The sequence below is a fragment of the Gobius niger genome (assembly GCF_951799975.1).
Source record: "Gobius niger genome assembly, chromosome: 4".
NCBI classification, from domain to species: domain Eukaryota; kingdom Metazoa; phylum Chordata; class Actinopteri; order Gobiiformes; family Gobiidae; genus Gobius; species Gobius niger.
Genome location: NC_136855.1, coordinates 27,537,251 through 27,556,731, shown reverse-complemented (window position 1 = coordinate 27,556,731; position 19,481 = coordinate 27,537,251). Strand labels below are relative to the sequence as shown.

Genomic DNA, 19,481 nt, shown 5'->3' with positions numbered 1-19,481 from the left:
TGCAACAAACAAAAGAGCAATGTGATCGTGTGAATTTGTTTGGGCTACTGAATTTGATAATCCATATTAGACAGCAGGCGGCTTCAGCTGGAGACCCATGTCCAAATGTAGAGCTAAGGTCGTGGCCTGTATCTCACGTAAGTTTATGAAAAGCTTTTTGTTCTTACCTTTTCAAATGCCACTATGTTTGTTCTGATCCAAAGCCTGGATAAATCGTGACATTTGCACTGGTGAAGGAAATCTGTGAAATATCTATGCAGGCCAAAAGTGGAAGATTCCCCTTGGCCAACTCTTAAAAAACAAACAATTTTAGTCTCACTTTTGCATATGTTGCACACAGCTGTTGCAAATTTAGCAAAAACAAAAAAGTAAAGGCCTATTTTGGATTTAATTCCTCTTGAAATGAGCAGCAGATCAGCCTGCCTATAAACTTCATTCCACATCACAGAAACATGTGTTGTGACCTTTCTGCTAGAACCTTCCATTTATTTTTCAAATACAGGCCAATTGTGAGTTACTCTGTTCTCATAGTCATAGAAAAGGTCAAAGCCAGCGCTGGTGTCTGAAGTCTGCCTTGTGAATTAGCTGTGGCAGCTTTCATTTTCCCACCATCACACCTGACTCTGCCCCCTGTTTTGATTGGGCAAAGTGTTCATGGGGCCACATGATATAACTGAAAGAAAACTCATAGATTCACATCATTCTTTGTTATGTTTTTGAGTTATAATGAGCTTGGGGATTTACCTGTTGCAAATCAGACACTTAGAAAATGAGATATAGTTCTAAAATAGTGTTACAGGCTCCCCCAGAGTTACACAGGTCATACAGTATGTATTTAGCACCCTAAGAGCAAGAGCAAATGCCTTGTGAATATTTGGCAATATTTGTGCCAATCGGTGCCACTCACCAGTTAAAGACAAAAGAAACTCTAGCGTTAAAGTCACCCCAAAACACATGAAGTCAGTGACAGGTTAAATAATCCAATGTGCAGAGCGCTAATCTCATCCATTTTGGCAGGATAATTGCATAACGTTGCCAAAGGAACCATGTGGCTGCGTTTGTTATGTCAAAGTAAAATCAAAAGCACATGGAAATCAGCTGATTGGTCAATTTGTTTAGGCCACTCTTTTGTAATTACAGTGATTCAGGAGACACAGATCGGAGGCAGTATCTTGTTGCACAATATTTGTTAAAAACACCAATTTGTTTTCTTTAGACATGACTAACATTAATATGATATTGTCTATTTATTATTATTTCCTTTTTACATGAGGATAAAAGCATAAAGCTGAAAGATAGCATCGGCTGAATGTTGGATAGGTTTTCAATGAAAACATTTAAAGAACTAAGTGACTTGTTTACCTTAATAAATCCTTTTCATCGTCCCTCTGGGGGTAATACAAGTGTTGATGGGATGATTGGGAGGTCTTTCATCTCCCGCTGGTGTCTCTGGTCAGAAAACCGCAATTGCAACTTTCCTGCTTCTGGGTCAGAGCCACCAATACACACTAATGGAATCAAGAAGCTAACAGGCTAACGGGCAAAGCTAACTGTGGGCTAGCGCCACTTAAACAGTATTTCCGAGCAAGTTTGAGTGAAAAAAGTTATCTCCATTGTGTAATTGGATGTACAATATCCCTCTCTCCCTTTGCCTTTTCTGTCAGCGTAGTATTTACTCTCACGGACAATTAATGAGTGAATGAAAAAAACGCAACATGCTACGACACCTGCAGTGGCACTTATGACCTCTAGGGGCATGAGTTACTAAGTTCTGCTTTAAATAAACATTAAATTGTATACAATGCAGTATATAGCACTTTTCTGGACACTCAACAGCACTTTACATTGCAGTATTCCTTTATTCCACACTATAGTAGCCTCAGCTTCTCTGGGCCACCAGTCACTCACCTACACACTACATTAATAGACAGACAATGTAAGTGATGTGTCTTGCCCAAGAATACAATGACAGTCTGTAAATGCAGGAGTTGGGAGTTGAACCACCAACATACCTGTTATAAGAGATCTCTTCTCTGCAAATGTGTAACTCTGCTTCATATGCAGTATTTATGCATTACCTTTAACACAGTGCTGCTTATAAAAGTTTGAGGACAAAACATTAAATTATGCAAATGTATTACTTACAAACTCTTAAATCCATGAGCTAAATTTAAACAAAATGAGTTTTGCCCATATTTACCTTGCAATATTGTACTTGCATTAAGTACAAAACACAAGAAAAATGACTGCCACCTTACCGTTATTATTGTTTCTACGCAAAATGCGAATGGCTAAATAAATCATATTGAATTGCTTTCCATTGCATTATGAAATAAAATATAGACTCGGTAGAAGTGCCGAGTGGTGCATCTCTTGTCCCATTCATCCCGAACACGTCTTTTTAATAACAAGAAAGAATGAGGAGCGGTGATTTCCCCATTAATCACGAGTGGCAGAACCAGCTCATTTATATTGTTACACAGTGAAATGGTGAATTTAGGCCATTGTGCTGGAGATGACCCCCTTCCACATTGTGATTCGGGGGGGGGCTGCACCTGGGGGAGGGGCCAGCTCAGAGGATGGTGATCGATGATGCTGGCTCAGATTATGAACACAGAATTAGCACATTAGGACTGGTATGATAAATAGGCCGGCGAGGATCCGGTCCCCACTCACTCCAAAGAGCAGCTAGACAAATTGAGCAGCTGATGTGAGCGGGCCACAGTGGGCTGTTTGCATAGAAGAACCTCTTACTCAGCTGCTGCTTTTGCTCCGCTCCGGCCGGCCCTGCTGCCCAGAGAGCCAAATCAGACAAACCCCACAGGCCCCAGAGTGACAAGTGACCTCGAGCATGCAGATCGGTGACAGTGTTTGACAAAGGCGCTCTTCCATAATGTGGGTTTTGATTAAGGGGTGGATAGAATGGAGAGTATTTTCCAGAAAAAGTAGTTAAAAAAAACAAGAGTGCTTTGGAAGTTTTTGTTAGATAATTATTCTTTGGCTATTAAGGATTATAGAGGTTAATTTCAAATCTTTAAAACATTGCATGCTCTGTGTTACACATTGGGGAACATCCTACAATTATAATTTTATGACTTATAATGTTTGGTAACTAAACAAATAAACAGAGTGATTACGGTTGAATTATTTCCCTATATTGACCTGTTTTCATACATTTACGACAGACATGATCTTCTGCACATCACAATAGTGCTTTTTAATTAATAACGGTAATACAACGCTAATACAATGCTCTTTGGGTTGGTTTGGTTGACTGCCAAGTGCAGATTAAATTGTTTTGTCTAATCACGATGCTTTGTGTGCCGTGGTATATGTAAACAAAAGCTTGCTGAAGCCTGGCTGATTACTTAAGTAGGCTGAGTCCACTGTATTATAATGGTTATCACTCATAAGCCCTGTGTTGTCACTAAATTGCATTAAGCTAATTCTCCTGAGACTATAATCACAACACAAGTTGTGTCAAGCAAGTATAGGCTATTTATGCTACACCGTCTAATTTTAATCAAAACAATTATAACATATAAAAATAACATATATCATCACATAAAATGAGATGACACTGCTACTGTATTTATATAAATGACCTGGGATTAGGTTTATACAGATTTTAATTTGTCATTTACAGCTGTGACATACACTGAACAAATGTGTAACCATGTCTGTGTATGTGTTAACTGCCTGCTGAGTTGACCCTGACAAGTGTCCATGTCACAACACTGCTCCTATGATAAACATTGTGGGCACAAGGGCCTTTGAACGGTTATGAGGCCCTAAAGGTGTGAATGTGCAGAGGACCAGCGCAGACCCCTGGCACCCTCACTGACCCAGCTCTGCTCCCTGGCTCCCCTCTCCCTGGCCCCTCTGCTCTCTCCACAGGGCCCGAACAAAGAGACAACCCGAACAATGGATCACTCTGAAGGGGCTGAATGGCTGTGCGGGTCAAGCACTAAGCCCGCCTCCTCCTCTCCTCTCTCTGACAGAAACACAAGCCACACTTGTTCTGCTGGAGAGACACTGACCCTCCTGGCCAAGAAATAATGAACACTGTCTGGGCATTAAACTGATAAAACCACAGGACTGGGATCAGTTTGGAGACAAACCACGTCTAATGGTGAGGGGCTGGAGCCTGTCTTCAGTCCTGTCACTGCCCACTTCATTACAACTGCATGGTACACTGTCCAGGCATCCAGCAGGCCAGTCAGAGCTCCTGAGCCTTTCCTGCAGCTTGTGAACTTCACAAATGATGAACAAAATAACAAGTTGTATCAGCTCTCTACCATTAAATATAAACCAAATCTATTCATTTTTAAAAGGAGATTTACAAGTCAATGTCATCTCGATAAGATTACAGGTATGGAAATGTTCTTAAAATGGGTATGCTATATAAATTAATTCAAATATTTAATCATCGTTGTTCCGATTTGTTAAACTGTTCACCATTTAGCCTTAAAGACATTAGGTGAGATATTATGCTGTACATCAATCTGATTATGACAATTATAAACACACTCTGACAAACCACTCTCAAATTCATACCCTTACTTTTGTTTATGCTTATGTGAATAGCTGCAGGATGTTACAAACCATTGAGTGAAAGCAACTGCAAACGTGTTGGAGACATATTTGTTAGTCAAATAGCTCGCTCAACTGCCACAGGTAGAGCTTCAGCTTGTAAATAAAGCTTAACCAATGATATCTCTCCAGGCATCTGGGTTCAGGTTGAGCAGATTTTTGCATGTTCCATAGTCAAATTAGGTACCAAATGCATTTGCAAATGTCACTTTTCACTGCTCGCTGCTTCCGGGAGCGTCATAGGTTCTGTTTAAAAGTGTGCGACTACATCAAATAAAGAACTCTGCTTTGTTGCTGTGTAGTGTTTTTAGCAGAGAAGTCGAGAAGAAATCTGCTGTGTAGCAAGATATAAATCACTTTTCTTTTCAAATCAAATGCAGCTAGATTCAGGTCTGTTCTTTGTCAGCACAAGGAGTTATACAATATTAAATTATATTATTCCCATGGTGACCAAGGTTTGATGATTCATTTTTTTTATAACCTACTTTCTTGCAATAGCCGTGTATTTTTGTATCATTTTATGAAGTATCCTAAGGATATCCAAACTTTTGTTGAGGTCGTCAATAAACATAAGCCAAATAAACAGAAATTGAGATGTTTTTCTTGCACTTCGGTTTCTCTCCCAGTCTTCTTTGCGAATTTTGTTGACTGTTTAATTATCTTGAATATATGTTTGATGACCTGACCCTCTGACTAGACAAAGCTCTTAGGACCACCTGCAATCTCTGACATCCGGGGATCCCCCTCCCCAGGTTACATGCTTTGTACATTCACACTTCTACAGTGTCAGATAGAGAATTGGACACTGTGTCACCACAAATAGAGCTAAATTAATTCAACAACATGGGTTAGGAGAACAATGGCATGTATAGATCAAGCAGTGGTTTGCTTATGGTTGTGCTCTGGCAGCTGAGATCTGGAGGCATGCAAGCTGTCGGCTCTTTCACCTTCGCTCTTAGCCCCTCCCCCAGGTCAGCCGCCCATACATTAGATCAGGCCCGGCCTCACGGGGTTAAGGAACTCGTGCCAATCACAGCACAATGCAGCGCGGAGCGTGGGCTGGATACCACACATAGCTCTATATCAGCATGTAGCAGTGTCAAAGAGGTTACGTTTACACTAGGGACCAAAGTGACCTGGATCAGATTGTTTTCTCATTGTACTGGGATTTGTATTGGAATGTATTGCATATATTTGACAAAGAGATGAAGCATGTCTCCAGAGTCAAAACTTGTGTCTCACAGCATGTCTTTCCTGACTGTTTGTCTAGGCTTGGGGGCAGCAGCAAGAGTGTTCCTGCTTTGGCTGCCTGTGACTGGCTCGGGAAACATGACTCAGCTTAAGAGATAATGATCTATATTATGTTTAAGTATAATCAATTATTAGACAGCCTGCAAAATGGCCACAATGACCTACCATACCATTGACTATTTGCGTATTTGCATGGGGCACTTTTTTCCCACATAGTAAACCATTTTAGTCGTAGAAGTAGAGCCAGGTAAATGTTTGAATAGTCAAATGTACTATATTTGCTTTTGTATACTTGATTAAACAGTCTGGGGTGAATGAATGACTCATTTCTGCAATTTCACCCAAAGGACCAACTAACAATGGTAAAAAGCAACAGTCTGTTCTGTTAAATATAGACTTCTGCGTTGGATGACCACCAGGATTTTAAGCACCACTTAGTTAAACAAATGCTTTCATCGTGCATCTTGCTAGGAGACAACAACAAGGTCAAATTTCAATGCATTTTCAGGGGAAATAAAAAAAGCATTTACCTATATTTACAAAACCACTCATCATGCACTTGTCATTGTTTTTTCTGAACTGGTTTTGTACCTGTGTGTAATTCCGTCTCCCGATCCCAAATCCACTCACCGTTAATGCACTTGTCCGTTCACTCCGGCTTGTAATTTCTGCCCCGTCCAACTCTGTCGCTAACCTTTTCCTAGCCTCTTTTGTTTGGCTTTTGTTTGGCAACAGCTGTTATCATAGATTTCTTTCCTCTTTTTTTTTCCTTCTTTTTTTTTTTTTTTCCCTTTTTTTTTTCTGGTCAGCTGTGATTGCTCCGGGCAAAACAGGAGCAGATGGTGTTTTGCTATGCATGAATAGAGCGTTAGAGGAGTTGCACTGAATGGGCCAACTTTTCAATGGTGTCTACGCAGCACCTGCCTCTTGTAGCAGAAGGGACATCCTAGTGGCATGATCTGTCTTGGCTTGGCCCACTGTCGCGCGCACACTTTTAAGGGGATGAAAGAAAGGAAAGCTCGAGTAAAGGTGTCGGAAGGGGGGTGGGGTGGGGTCCTTTTTCGGGGCACCATCCATATTTATTGATTTCCATGGCATTGTGTGTTGTACAGTCAGTTTAACTTAATTAGATGTGACATAGCGTGCATGCGTAATCTATCATTGAAGTCTCCTGGTAGACGTTATCGCACTGGTCGCCATAGAAACATGTTGGTGCCGTAATAGCCCACATTAACAGGGGCTAAGTAAGTTGCATAAAAAAAAAAGAGAGAGAGAGAGAAAAGTGATCTGCCGCTGAGCTCACGGACTATAAAACCCTGATGAACTATAATGAGAAAAGTGGCACCGCTTTCATTTGCGAGCCAAACAAGTCCAAATAAAAAGTAACTGTTTTCCCAAAGACATCTGTCAACCTCTGGGGCATGATTATGTGTCACAATAAAAAAAAAAGCTTTTCCAAACACTGACAGCTTTTTCATAATGACGGCAGTGGAAAGGATTGAAGGCGTCTGATCTGTTTGGACAGCTAAATACAAGGCAAGACTCAGCAGCAGTGGCAAATGCTATTGTCGCGCTGACGGTTTTGTTCAATAAACTTGGTGTTTTATGATCTGTGTGAGCAGGGTATAGTGGCAGACTGCAGAGAGATGTGGCAAAAAAGAGCGGGGGGAAAAAATGACAACAACAAACCGCGGGGAAATGAACTAAACAGTGTAAATACAAATTGACTTGGCACGGTTATACGTTTCTGTAATTACAACATTCTACTGTAACTTGCATTTGTGCAAAGCATCCTAAAAGGCTCCTCCAAGAGTTTCTGAGCCACAGTGCAACAGAACTCTACTTATTGTGGCGACTTGAGAGACATATCAATATTCAGTTGAAGATAGGTCTTGCTGTTGCGATTCTGTTATGTTAAAACATCCCCATACCTTTACCCATGGCGTCCAGTTCAAATATTGACATTGACGGTGCTACCCACTACCCTGCATCTGTGGGACATCCTTAAAGGAACAGGCCACTGTTTTTCCATACTGAGATATGTTTCTACCTGAGCTTAGACGAGTTGATACGTACATGTCCTGTCTTTGTGCGTGTCCTCAGTCACACAAAATGACCAAAGATGTTAGCATTTGGCCTCTCCCAGCCTATTCCTATAGCTCCAAACGGGGGTGAAGTTGGAAGCTACCAAGCTCTTCCACGGGCACGTGCAAAGACCAGACAGGTACGTATCAACTTAACTCAGGTAAGAACATATCACAGTATGGAAGAACGTGTTTCTTTAAGCTTGACCGCATCGGCACTGGTAAGTAGCCTACCCCACAGATACACTACGGTGCTCGAAGGCCGACGAAGAGAAGCTAACAGAAAGCTAACATGCACGTGGCTCTTACAAGCTACAATTGCAATGGTTTGAAAAGCTGTTTTTGATTGTTTTGTATGTGACACTTTAGAATTTACAGCCATTCGTTAATTATCAGTATTTCATGTGTCTGTAAGTGGTAATGTTAAGTGGAGTCAAATCTGCAACTTATTTTGTTGTTAGCATGTTGGTTTTTTACTCATTAATTGTCCGTGAGAGTAAATACTATGCTGACAGAAAAGACAAAGGGAGAGAGGGATATTGTACATCCAGTTACACAATGGAGATAATTTTTTTCACTCAAATTTGGCTGTACTGTTTAAGTGGCGCTAGCCCACAGTTAGCTTTGCCCGTTAGCCTGTTAGCCTGTTAGCTTCTTCTTCGTGATTCTATAGAGTTCGGGAATGTGATGTCATATTGCTAAGCATCATGGGATTAGCAGCAGTTATAAACTAGTGGAGGATTTTCCCAAACTCTATTAGTGTGTAATGGGGCCTCTGACCCATAGGCAGCAAAGTTGCAATTGTGGTTTTCTGGCCAGAGACACCAGGGGAGATGAAAGTAAATCATCCCATTTACACTTGTATTACCCCCAGAGGGACTACAGAAAGGATTTATTAAGGTAAACAAGTTACTTAGTACTGCTTTAAATAACAATACAAGCTTGGCACTAGGAAGGCTTAATGACTTATTCAGAGTCTACAGTAAATATATATATAGCGGAAACTAGAGCACCTTGAAGGAACCTCCTCTGAAAGGAAAGGCCACGTTTAATTGCAGGATGAAATCCAGAGCCCTCTTGTTGTCAGGTGAGTGTCTTGACCACTAAGCCCGAATCCTTTATTTATTTCAAAGACCAATCATTACTCACTGCATGATTATTTAAAGCTACATAATTGCCATCCATTTCTATGCTTAAGAAAATGCTGTTTTGTTGATTGTGGGATATACACTCTCATTGCAATTTAGCAGTTGTGCTGAAACAGATGCTTACTAATCTGTTTGAGGTTTGTTACACACCAGCGACGTTATGTCTAAATTTAACAAAGGAAGGGGCATGAGAGCAATGGCTGAATCACTGTCACCACGGCAACATCATCTCCCAGACATCCAAGCATAAAAACCGTGTGTGTGTGTGTGTGTGCGTATGTGTGCGCAGAGAAACAGAGATGAACACAGTATAAAAGCAATGACAGTGATTTTGACTTGTGAGTCACATCGGCTTGTATGAATGACAGAAACATAAGTTGAATGCTCAGAAAACCTCCTTACAGGGTTTGCGTGGTGCATCGTAATATTTATACTCGGCTTTGCGAGTGCACTTTTAATTGCTGGGAGGCAGTGGTACATATTTAGTCTGACAGGTCAAAAGTTTTCTAAACAAGCAATAGCCTTGGACAGGGGAGTCAAAAGAGCAGCTAGCCGACACTGCAGACAGCAACCCCCTCCCTCTTAAACAAAGGTCATCATTCATCGGAGAGGTCATCGGTTCTCCGAGTTCAACTCATTTCCACGGGGTTGAAAATTCCTGAAACATTATCATCCGTTTGACCCCGGGCCGAAATCTCACTTGTAAACAAAGATCAAATTGGACTTCTAGGATTGCTTCGCTAACATGCAAAACTATTTCCTACATTATTGACTTCCTCTGCAAGCTCAAGTCTGCATCTCTGCAAGCCGGAGTGGTCAGATGGTCAGTGTCAGCCAGGGCTTTTGTCAAGGCCACATTGTATCTGTGCGTTGAATGGGAAAACAACAAAAGAATCCAATAAATCATTCAAATACAGAATCACCCCCCAGCATCCACATCTGACTCTTTCCTTAGTCATCATGGGCAACAAAGCCGCAAACAGGGGGAGGGGCCCGGACAATTAGGTCATGCTCATGACTGCATTGGTCGAATGACAGATTAATGTCATAGTAGCCATTATATATTTCGTCATAACGGTAACAGCAGTGAAGAAAAGTGGCATTGGGTGTATTGATTCCAAGCGTTTCAGTCTGATGCAGAGGTCCTCAATCTGTGACTTTATGTTCTACTGCATGTGCTTGATGAATGAATGTTCTACTTCTGTCCTTTGAAATGGTCCCTCTGGGATAATTACAGTTATTTCAATTGAATTGAGTCCTTATTAATTATGGCAGCACTGGATAGTTCTGGTTCAGACTTGATGTGGGAGTGTTTTCAACTTTGCAAGCGTAAACCCTCCACTTATTTTAAATTTCACACCTAAATTAAACAGGGCTACAAATGCTTTAGCCTATGTTTATTATCATTTGTCTCCTTTGTCCTTGTAAAACATGCTGCAATACATAGGCATCTCTGGAATCGCCCATATATGGTCATGTTTGAAAACAGTCAAGGGGGGAAACAATTTGGAGAAAAATCTAAACTTGCTCTAATTATTCAAAAATGACTTTAACAAATGCTGAATTATGGATGTAGTTTTCTACCCAATAGAGTTCGGGAAAATACATAGTTGCCATGGAAATCCGCCATCTTTGCAGCTGTTAGCATACATTTCCATTGACTAACATTAGCTAAAAACAGTATAAAAAGTGAAGAAAAAAAACGTGGAACAACTCCATTAGCTTCTAAGTTACTGCCGGTAAATACATCTAACACACTGTGGTGTCCAAGTGATTTAATGTGAACAGTAACTCCAGTATTTTAGCGTTTAAAATGTCCATTAGTTTATAATTGCTGTTAATCCCATAATGCTTAGCGATATGACATCACATTCCCGAACTCTATAAAGATACAAAGATATGGGGAAGAGCAAAGTGATTCAACAGTGCTAATGCTAGCGCTAGCTAGCGCAAGCTACGTCTGCCTTTTTTTCGCTTCTACTGAACAATCTGCTGTGAATAAACATCCATATGGACCCGATTTAGACTTGACTTTATTTGTATGCGATAGATGAGTTCATATTTCGCCAGAAAACGGCTAAAAGGAGTTTCCCAAAAGATTCTGTTTTCCCCCTTGTCGAAGCCACGCCCCCTTCTATGACAAGATGCCGTCTGTGTCTATCGCAATGTTTCATACTCAATATAAGGTGAAGGTATTGGTCCCTCTGTGTTTGGCACATCCTCCAATGCCGCTGGGACTAATGCAATTCCGACTAATGCAATTCCGAGATGTACGTTTTGGTGCTGGGGAATTGGAAAATAATTCTCAATTGTGTTTAGTTTAGCTGTTGAGAGACTGCTACTTTGAAACCCAATTATTTTGTGAGCTTGTAATTGCTGTGATATATTTGAGAAACACTGCTTTATTAAAACAAGAACCATTTTCATCCATCCATTCTAATTAAACAATTACGGCCGAGTATGTTATCTTTGCAAATGAGTGTGTGTACATTGGCTATTTGGAAACTATCGGTAACCTTTTTATTGCCGTGCTCCCATAAGTCCAACCCCGGCTGTGAGATATTTGTACACACAGTGACCGCAGTACTGAGGGGTTATGGAATAACAAGGAGCTCCATGCATTATTAATGTCCTCTGCTGTGAATCTGTTCAGAATAATAACAGCCATTTCCCCCGGCCTCATTACTGTGTGTTTTTTAAAGCATGTGTTTGGTATCCATGGACACCTCGCTCACACATTCGCTTCCTCTTTTCAAACGTATTAAGATTCAGGTCAGGCGCGCCACTTGCTGTTTTTAATTTTCATTTTATCATAAGCACTTCAAGACCGTTGCCAGTTGCTTATTTGCAGTTTTGCGGCAGACCTCTTCACTCTTGACAGGACAGATGCCGCAATCACTCACAGCAGAGAAATGGGCATCTTCTCCTCGCAAACACACACAAGCTAATCTGCAGCGGGCCTTGATCCAAATTACAAATGCCTCGTTAAAACGGACTAATTGAAAACAAAGTAAAATTTGAAAATATGATTTAAGTCCTATCACAGATGAGCAACAGCAGGTTTTCTTCTCGGCTAATTTGGAACAAGCACGGACTCGTGTTTAAATGCGCTGGCTGCTTCTGAAAAAGCGCTTTTTCTGGCCAGCCTTTTGTGAAGATATGATAATTATTGTTTGCCTGCTTCCCTCCCCCCACCGGCCATATTATTCAGGGGAGCTCAACAAACCCCTGGGGATGTCTTGGAAATGAAGTGATTTGGAAGATAGTAAAAAGGAGGCAGAATCCAGCGCACTCATGTGAGACTGTTATTGAGACAAGTGCCAGTTACAAGCCTGCCTTGTCCGGCATCAACATTGTTTCACTCAAATATTGAGGAAATAAAAAATGCAAGACAAAAATAAAGGCCTGTGTTTATTGCAAGGAACATTGTTTGGTTTATAAAAAACGGGAGAGAGTGTATACTGAATGACAGGATCATCATGACAACTTGTTTTTGGAGCTTTATTGTGCTTTGTGACTCTATCAGAAGCAGCATCTCTGTACAAATGGACCACACTGGCTTCACCCTCATCGCCTGCAGCCAGTTCGCCAATGTTCTTTTCTTACACCTTTTAATATTGTCAGGCCGAGCCACAATGGATCGAGAAACCCCCACAAAGTATAGAACTTTAAAGATGTTATTGCTTTATTGTCTTGTACTTCCTTGCTCGCACTTGTGTCGTATCGGATGCAGTGTCCCAACGGCTATAAGATTATCCGTGTTAATCAATTTCAATAAAGTGCTGCCTGACTGTTTGGAATATTTCATAGGCACTGAAGACAAAGTAATAAACATAGAAAAAAGCCATACACTATGTGGTTGTGATTGATAGTTTAATTTTGAACAGAGACACAAAGAAATATATAATACTTCATACAAAATTATGGCTACTATCATATTAGTGATGGAATGTCTCTGGATAAGTCTTCATGGCCGAGCACAACTTATTAAACATTAAATTACTGTTCTTATTGTGAGCAGGGAAAAAAAACATGTCCAAGTCCATAACGATATGGTTTTATTCTATGCACAGTTTTCCAAAGCAGTAGGTCTGTAGGCAAATTACAAACAAAATGAATTGCTTCTATTGTAACTCATAAAAAAGTATAAAAGAGCAGAAATGCACTATGTGATATAGCAATCCACAGGTCGTTAACAATGTTTTCATTAAAGCCTCGCATATTCAAACTTTACAACAGGTGATATGAAAAATGTACAACTTCTTTAGGGACTTCTGTACAGCTGGCAAAAATACCTCCAATGCCCTGGGAATCGGCTTTGGCAGTGCAACAAACTGGCTCTGCTAAGTTCTTTTAAAACAATTGTGGTATCAAGGCGCAGTAAAAATACATCAGCCACTAAAGTACTTGCCTTGATCCTGAATTTTAGCACAAAATATCCCCTTTGTTACACAAAATAAAAGCATAATTTAATGGTTAAACATCTGAAGAAGAAAGGTTTGGGGTTGCCAGTTTTCCACTCTCCGAGGAGCAGTGGATAAGGAGGTCTATTAAACATGTACAGCAGATTACAGCTACATCAGATGAGGTGATGACATCAATGATTCATGGCAGCCACTGTCTCAGTCCCTTCAGTATTTCATTCATAGAGTCAAAATTCAAAACCTTTTCCCTTCTTTGCTCTCCCAGACAGGACCGCATTCTGACATGATTTAAATGTGCTCAAGTACCACAGCCTTATAACACTCTGTTTGGACACATTGTTTCACGCCTCTGATGAACGAATGTGTGAGTGTAATGATAAAAGGAACAGATTGGAGCAATGAAAGTCTTGGTATACACTGGCCAGTGTTTGGCCACAGACCGACGAGTGATTTACTGGTTTCCAGCAAGTCATTCAGTCCAACAACAAGAGCTGTTAAAATCCTTTTGTAGCATTCAAAATGTCCGCCAGCTCTGCTTGACTGTCAACTCTGGCCTCATAAATAAAGCTTTATTGTTAAATAAAACAGTAAAAGACACACGTCTTTCAACATATTGAATGCCCCGTCAGTTTGGAGTCCACTAACTCAAAGACCTCACAAACAAACAACTGCAGGGCACTGGTCCTGACAGACTTGAGTCATAGTTCAGCCTATTTTATAGACAAACCCAGATAGGTTACCCCCTGTACACGAGTGCATTTCCATCCAGAACATAGTCTGTATATAGATAGAGCATTGGAGTTGGCTGTGAGATCAGTTTATCATCCACCACCATTGAGTGAACTTGATAATTTGTCAGAAACCCAGCCTGTTTTTGCTTAGGACATAAATAAAAACTAAATGGAACTCTACACTCCAATATCATTTTGTGATATGGCTTTTTATGCAGATTACATAACAAATGCATATTTGCGACACCTCTATAAACATAATTTGGATACACAGTTTCACATCCAGAAACTGAATTGTTGGCTCCAGCTATATACAGTCTATAGTCCTGAAAAATAAACAGGTTCTTTGTATAACATTCTGAATCTTTCACACACTTCTTAAGTGCAACGTGGAAAAGCAACAGGGAACGATGCTTTTAATTCTCTTTGTGGTCCAGTGGTTCCTTTGGGCTCAGTAGATGCTGACCTGGGACAGGACCTGGGCGTGCGCTTGGATTTGGGAGGGATGCGCTTGTTGTTGTTGTGCAGGTTGGGGACTGCCGAGTGGGGCGGAGTGGGGCGTGCCGGGGGAATGGTGTGGAGGGGAGTGAGGGCTACACTGAGCCTGGTGCTGCATGTGTTGGAGCTGTTGTTGGTGGAAGTGGTTTGGGTGGTGCAGGCTCTGCTGGTGGTGCAGGTGCTGCTGCTGCTGCTGTAGCTGCTGCTGGAGGTGGTGCTGGAAGTGCTGCTGCTGCATCTGCTGCTGGATCTGCTGCTGGTGCATCTGCTGTGGATGCATCTGCATGGGAGGACTCATCTGGGACACGGCCGACGACTGCCCCCCCATACCCCCTCCTGCGCCCATCTGACCCAACATCTGAGGTGGCATCCCAGGACTCATGTTCTGGTGGGACACGGTGACTGAGGTGACAATCTGATTGCCCCCTAGTCTCATCTGTAGGGGCTTGGGCGCGATAGCACGTGGGATGGCCTGCTGGAGAGCCTGAGCGGCAGAGGGCATGGATGGGTGCTGGTTTAGGGGTGAAGGAAGCACCAGTCCTGGGGAAAGGCTGGTGGAGGCAAGAGTCTGCTGCACCGTGCGGATCGTCTGAGCCTCTGCTGACTCTGCAGCCGCCTGTGTCAAAACAAGACAACATTTTTATGAACTCGATCTTCCTGTTGCATTAACACTCGTTGTTGGGAGTACAAATATCTTTCACACCTCCTCACACAATAGAGCAACACAGAGAACAGTGAGTAATGAGACCAACTTTTGTGTCACATTAACACATTTTTCATGTGAAAAGAAGATGAAAATATTTCTCACCTTGGAAACAAGGCTGGCTCGGTATGCTGCAAGAGCTTTTAAATATTCTTTCTTTGCTGCTTCAGTTCTGCTTTTGTAGACCTGAAACAGCAAAATGAGCAGGCATTAACAACACTGGTAATTCAAACTGATCATAGTTTCAAGAGATGTTTTTTTTAATTAACAGTACACTGGGTATACACTGTGAACAGAAGTGTACCTGCTTCTGCTCCTCTCCCAGTCCGTCCCACATGGAAGCAACGATCTTGGACACCTCTCCGAACGTCGCGTTGGGATTCTGGCCTTTAATAGCTGCCTGAGTGTCTCTGAAGAAAAGAGCATATGCTGACACTGGCTTCTGGGGTTCATTAGGATCCTTCTTTTTCTTCTTTTTGGGAGTCTTGGGCTTTTTTGACGGGTCCATCGGTGCTGGTCGCTTCTCTCCAATCACCTGCGATCACATTAGACACTTATTGCACAAGACAATCCAAAAGATGTTGATGAATTTTCTTTCACATTCTTACCCTAGTGGTCTCATCTTGGTCATCCTCATTGATGGAGCTGGAGGGGGAGGGCGTGGCGGACTTGCTGGCGGGCGGTGAAGGGGACGTGTGGGCGATGTGTGGTCCTGCCATGTTTAGGCTCAGCTGTCCGTTCATCTGTGACTGGCTGATGGTAGAAAGTTGATTCCTCTGCATCATACCATTGTGACTGTTCATGTTGATTAGAGATTTCATCACCATGGCTGGGTTAGGTGGGTACTGCCTCATATGGCCTGGTCCAACATTCTAAAGAGAAATAGAAACAAGGCTTAATTAGGGCTGGGTTTAGGGGACATGTGACAGCTATTTTACAGATTGTTTTTGAAAATGAAGGTTTATAGTGCATGATAACATATCGATTTGATAGCGATTCATCTGGCAGCCTCGGTAACAGTGTGTTATAAATGCCTGCTGTTCTATAATAACACTGGCAGAGAGGTCTAGGAGCTCAGAGTTGTACTGTGAATGGCCTGAGCTCACTCTGACACCCCGCTGTATGAAGCAGTATCTTTTTACCACAGTGAAAATGGGGTCATCGGAGGCTGTGGATTGTTATGTGGCAGATCACATGTCACCTTGTCCCTGGTCTTTACTGTCTCTTATACGGAACATGATAAATGATCTCCACATGCAATAAAGAGGCTTTCATAACCTTGCAGTGGCTTGGTCTTTCGAAAAACTGAACACTTACGTAAATGTGCAGAACTACTTTTGACTTGTCTTCAATGTCCAAGTGCATGCCATTCAATCCCAATGTAATTTTGAGAGTGCTTTGTTGATACGAGACATCCTTCTCTCCCTTTCTCATTCTATTCAGAATCAGATTCAATAATGAGGTTACATTTGAGTGGAAATGTAATACACTAAACAAGACATATACTAGAAACTGTATTATACTTTACTGCCTACTAAGTACATCACTTAATAATTTGTAAGACATTCCTTTTTAGATGTACTGGACCAAATTGGTCAGTTTTAAAAACGGTTTAACTGGATAATTTAAAACAGTTCTGGTTGTTACAAGTCTTTTTATGGTTTAGCACCAAATTACATCTCTGACATGTTAGAGTCATATGAACCATCTCGGGCCCTGAGAACTTTAGGGAGGGGTCTCCTGGTGGTTCCCAGAGTCAGGACTATACGCGGTGAGGCTGCAGTTTCATGCAGCTACAAACTGGAACAGTCTTCATGAGGATGTGAGACAGACCTCAACTCTGACAATGTTCAAATCCAGGCAGAAAACAGTTCTTTTTACCCGTGCAAATGATGACTGAAAGTGTTTTATCTCTTTTTACAGTAATTAATTATTTTTTGATATTTTATAGATTCATTTGATCTGTTTTCTTGTAATTTTATGCAACTGTGAAGCACTGTCAATTGCCTTGTGTATGAATGAATTGTACCCTACAAATAAACTTGCCTCGCCTAATGCTAAAAATGCCTGGTGCAGGCTAGTAGTTGTAAAGATTACAGTGCTCTCTCCCGAAAAGGTGTGAAATGTGCTAATAAACCCATCCCTGAGAAGTACTGGGATTTTAGGAATGTGTTTGGACCAAAACTAACAATTTGACTGAACTAGCTTCTTTTTTTAGTCTGAAATAATATAATTGTAATTGTTTTTTGTCTTTCTTGCTTAGTAAAAAAATCTTTCCCTATGAATCTTCAAGTCAATATGCCAGCGTTGATTGTGCCTGCTGAAATTGACAAAGGTGTTGCCAGTCCTCCGGAGAGAAGGCTGATCAGCAGGACGGCAGAAGTGACATGAACCGGAGTGTACACAGGGGGAAAGGGGACTTGAACGCCACAGAGAACGCCGATTTCTTCTCACTCGGCACATCTAGTATTCAGAGGCAGCGACTCAATCTCCTCCAACATCAACACATCATAAAACCCCACACACCGGGCTTTATTGAAAGAACCTTATGAATGCCTATCTTCCAAAACAATATTGTAACACCTTTTCAACAACAGAAACATATTGGAACGACACTGCAATTCTTCTCCACCTTATCGTAAACGCAATCTGCCAAGTGAGAGGAGGTGATTTATATTTACATGTGCGAGATTGTGGGGACGCAGCGTTATCAAAAAATATGAAGACTTTTTTCTCATAACAATAAAAAAAAACTGTGTGGCCACTGTGTGGATTTCCATATGTGCAATGAGCAATCTTCCAAGTGTTATTGCCATTTGCATTACGAGGAACAAAGTGTCTAGCTGTTTTGGCTTTCGACTGGCTGCGAACATCAAAGGCACGCACACTGAGCTCATTAGCACTGGCCATCTGTATAATAATGCCTTTGTTCAATCCCAATGATGGCATTTTGACTTGGAGCAATGGCCCGTCGTACCATTTGTTTTGGAATATGGTGATTTCCTTCTAAATGGGCCTTGAGGATGTTGCCATTGATGGGCCGCCGTTAAAAAGCTGACATATAATCATATAAATGAACGCCGGATGTCTTCATTCTCCGCGCATCATTGATTTCCAGGTGGGGGAAGAAAAATGGAAGCTAATGTTACAGAATAGGACATCTTCATTGAATAGATGCGAGAAGTTAACCAATAAGGAGCTTTGAAAAGAGGTGGATTGTGCTAAAAGAAAAACAGTTGATTGAACAGAGGAGAGTTTATTTATGTCACTCCACCGGCTCATTTGCATTTTGATTGCAGTATTGTCAGCCGCCTTGGCACAAACCTCAGATATTTTGATAGTCATCATAAATCTGCAAATACGTCCTTATCTCAAGTGTGCAGTGGCCAGATGTGTCTTCCTCTTCTCCTCCTATGAAAGGTGTATGCACCCTGACTCAAGGCGACGTTAAAATAGCATGTTTGTGTACGTGAACTCTACGCATCACAGGGAACACTTCACATAGAGTCTTTTTAACAAAGGGAATTGTGAAAACGAAACAAAACATCCTTACTAAACATAGTAGGAGCTGGATGTACATTATGTATTCACCAAGTGCGCCGATAAGCATCTCACCACCAATGTCAATGAAAACAGGCCTTGGTTCAGTATGTTTTTAAAGATATTGGAAATCAGAATTTAAGGAGAATTCATATGAATGGTGCAGCTCTGTGTACCAGGGCTGTAACAGGCTGAAAAGAATGTTAACAAGTTCAATTTCCATTCAATCAATGCCAGAGCTCTTGGAAATGTTCCATGGCAGGAGAGGGGTAAAATCATCTATATGGTAATTATTAGGACGAATCCCCCAGTAACTTTCGCCAGCATGAAAGGTCATTCCTATTAAAGATAGTTTATCAGCGCCCCGCACATATTCCTTTACTCGCCATCCAAAAGCGTGCACCATTTTATTTTTTTTCTCCTTCCTCTTCCATTTTCAGCAAGTCTGTGCTTAAGCCAAATGAGAAAATGGAATTGTGAAAGGCTATAATAGCATAAAGATAAATGTT

General features: G+C 41.4%; 2 protein-coding genes across 2 annotated transcripts in view; one reads left to right on the top strand and one right to left on the bottom strand.

Moving 5' to 3' along the window:
- LOC306961672 (uncharacterized protein) overlaps positions 1 to 19,481 on the top strand; it is a gene marked incomplete at its 3' end in the record, with an annotated part of 428,593 nt that overhangs the window by 153,084 nt on the left and 256,028 nt on the right. The window lies entirely within an intron of this gene.
- tox3 (TOX high mobility group box family member 3) overlaps positions 12,979 to 19,481 on the bottom strand; it is a 44,671-nt gene continuing 38,168 nt past the window's right edge. Inside the window, exons 4-7 of the mRNA XM_079554568.1 lie at positions 16,041 to 16,304; positions 15,737 to 15,967; positions 15,538 to 15,618; positions 12,979 to 15,345 (exon numbers count right to left, since the gene is read on the bottom strand). Of these exons, the coding sequence (XP_079410694.1) occupies positions 14,683 to 15,345; positions 15,538 to 15,618; positions 15,737 to 15,967; positions 16,041 to 16,304 (1,239 nt within the window). The 3' untranslated portion in view covers positions 12,979 to 14,682. The remainder of the gene's footprint in view (positions 15,346 to 15,537; positions 15,619 to 15,736; positions 15,968 to 16,040; positions 16,305 to 19,481) is intronic.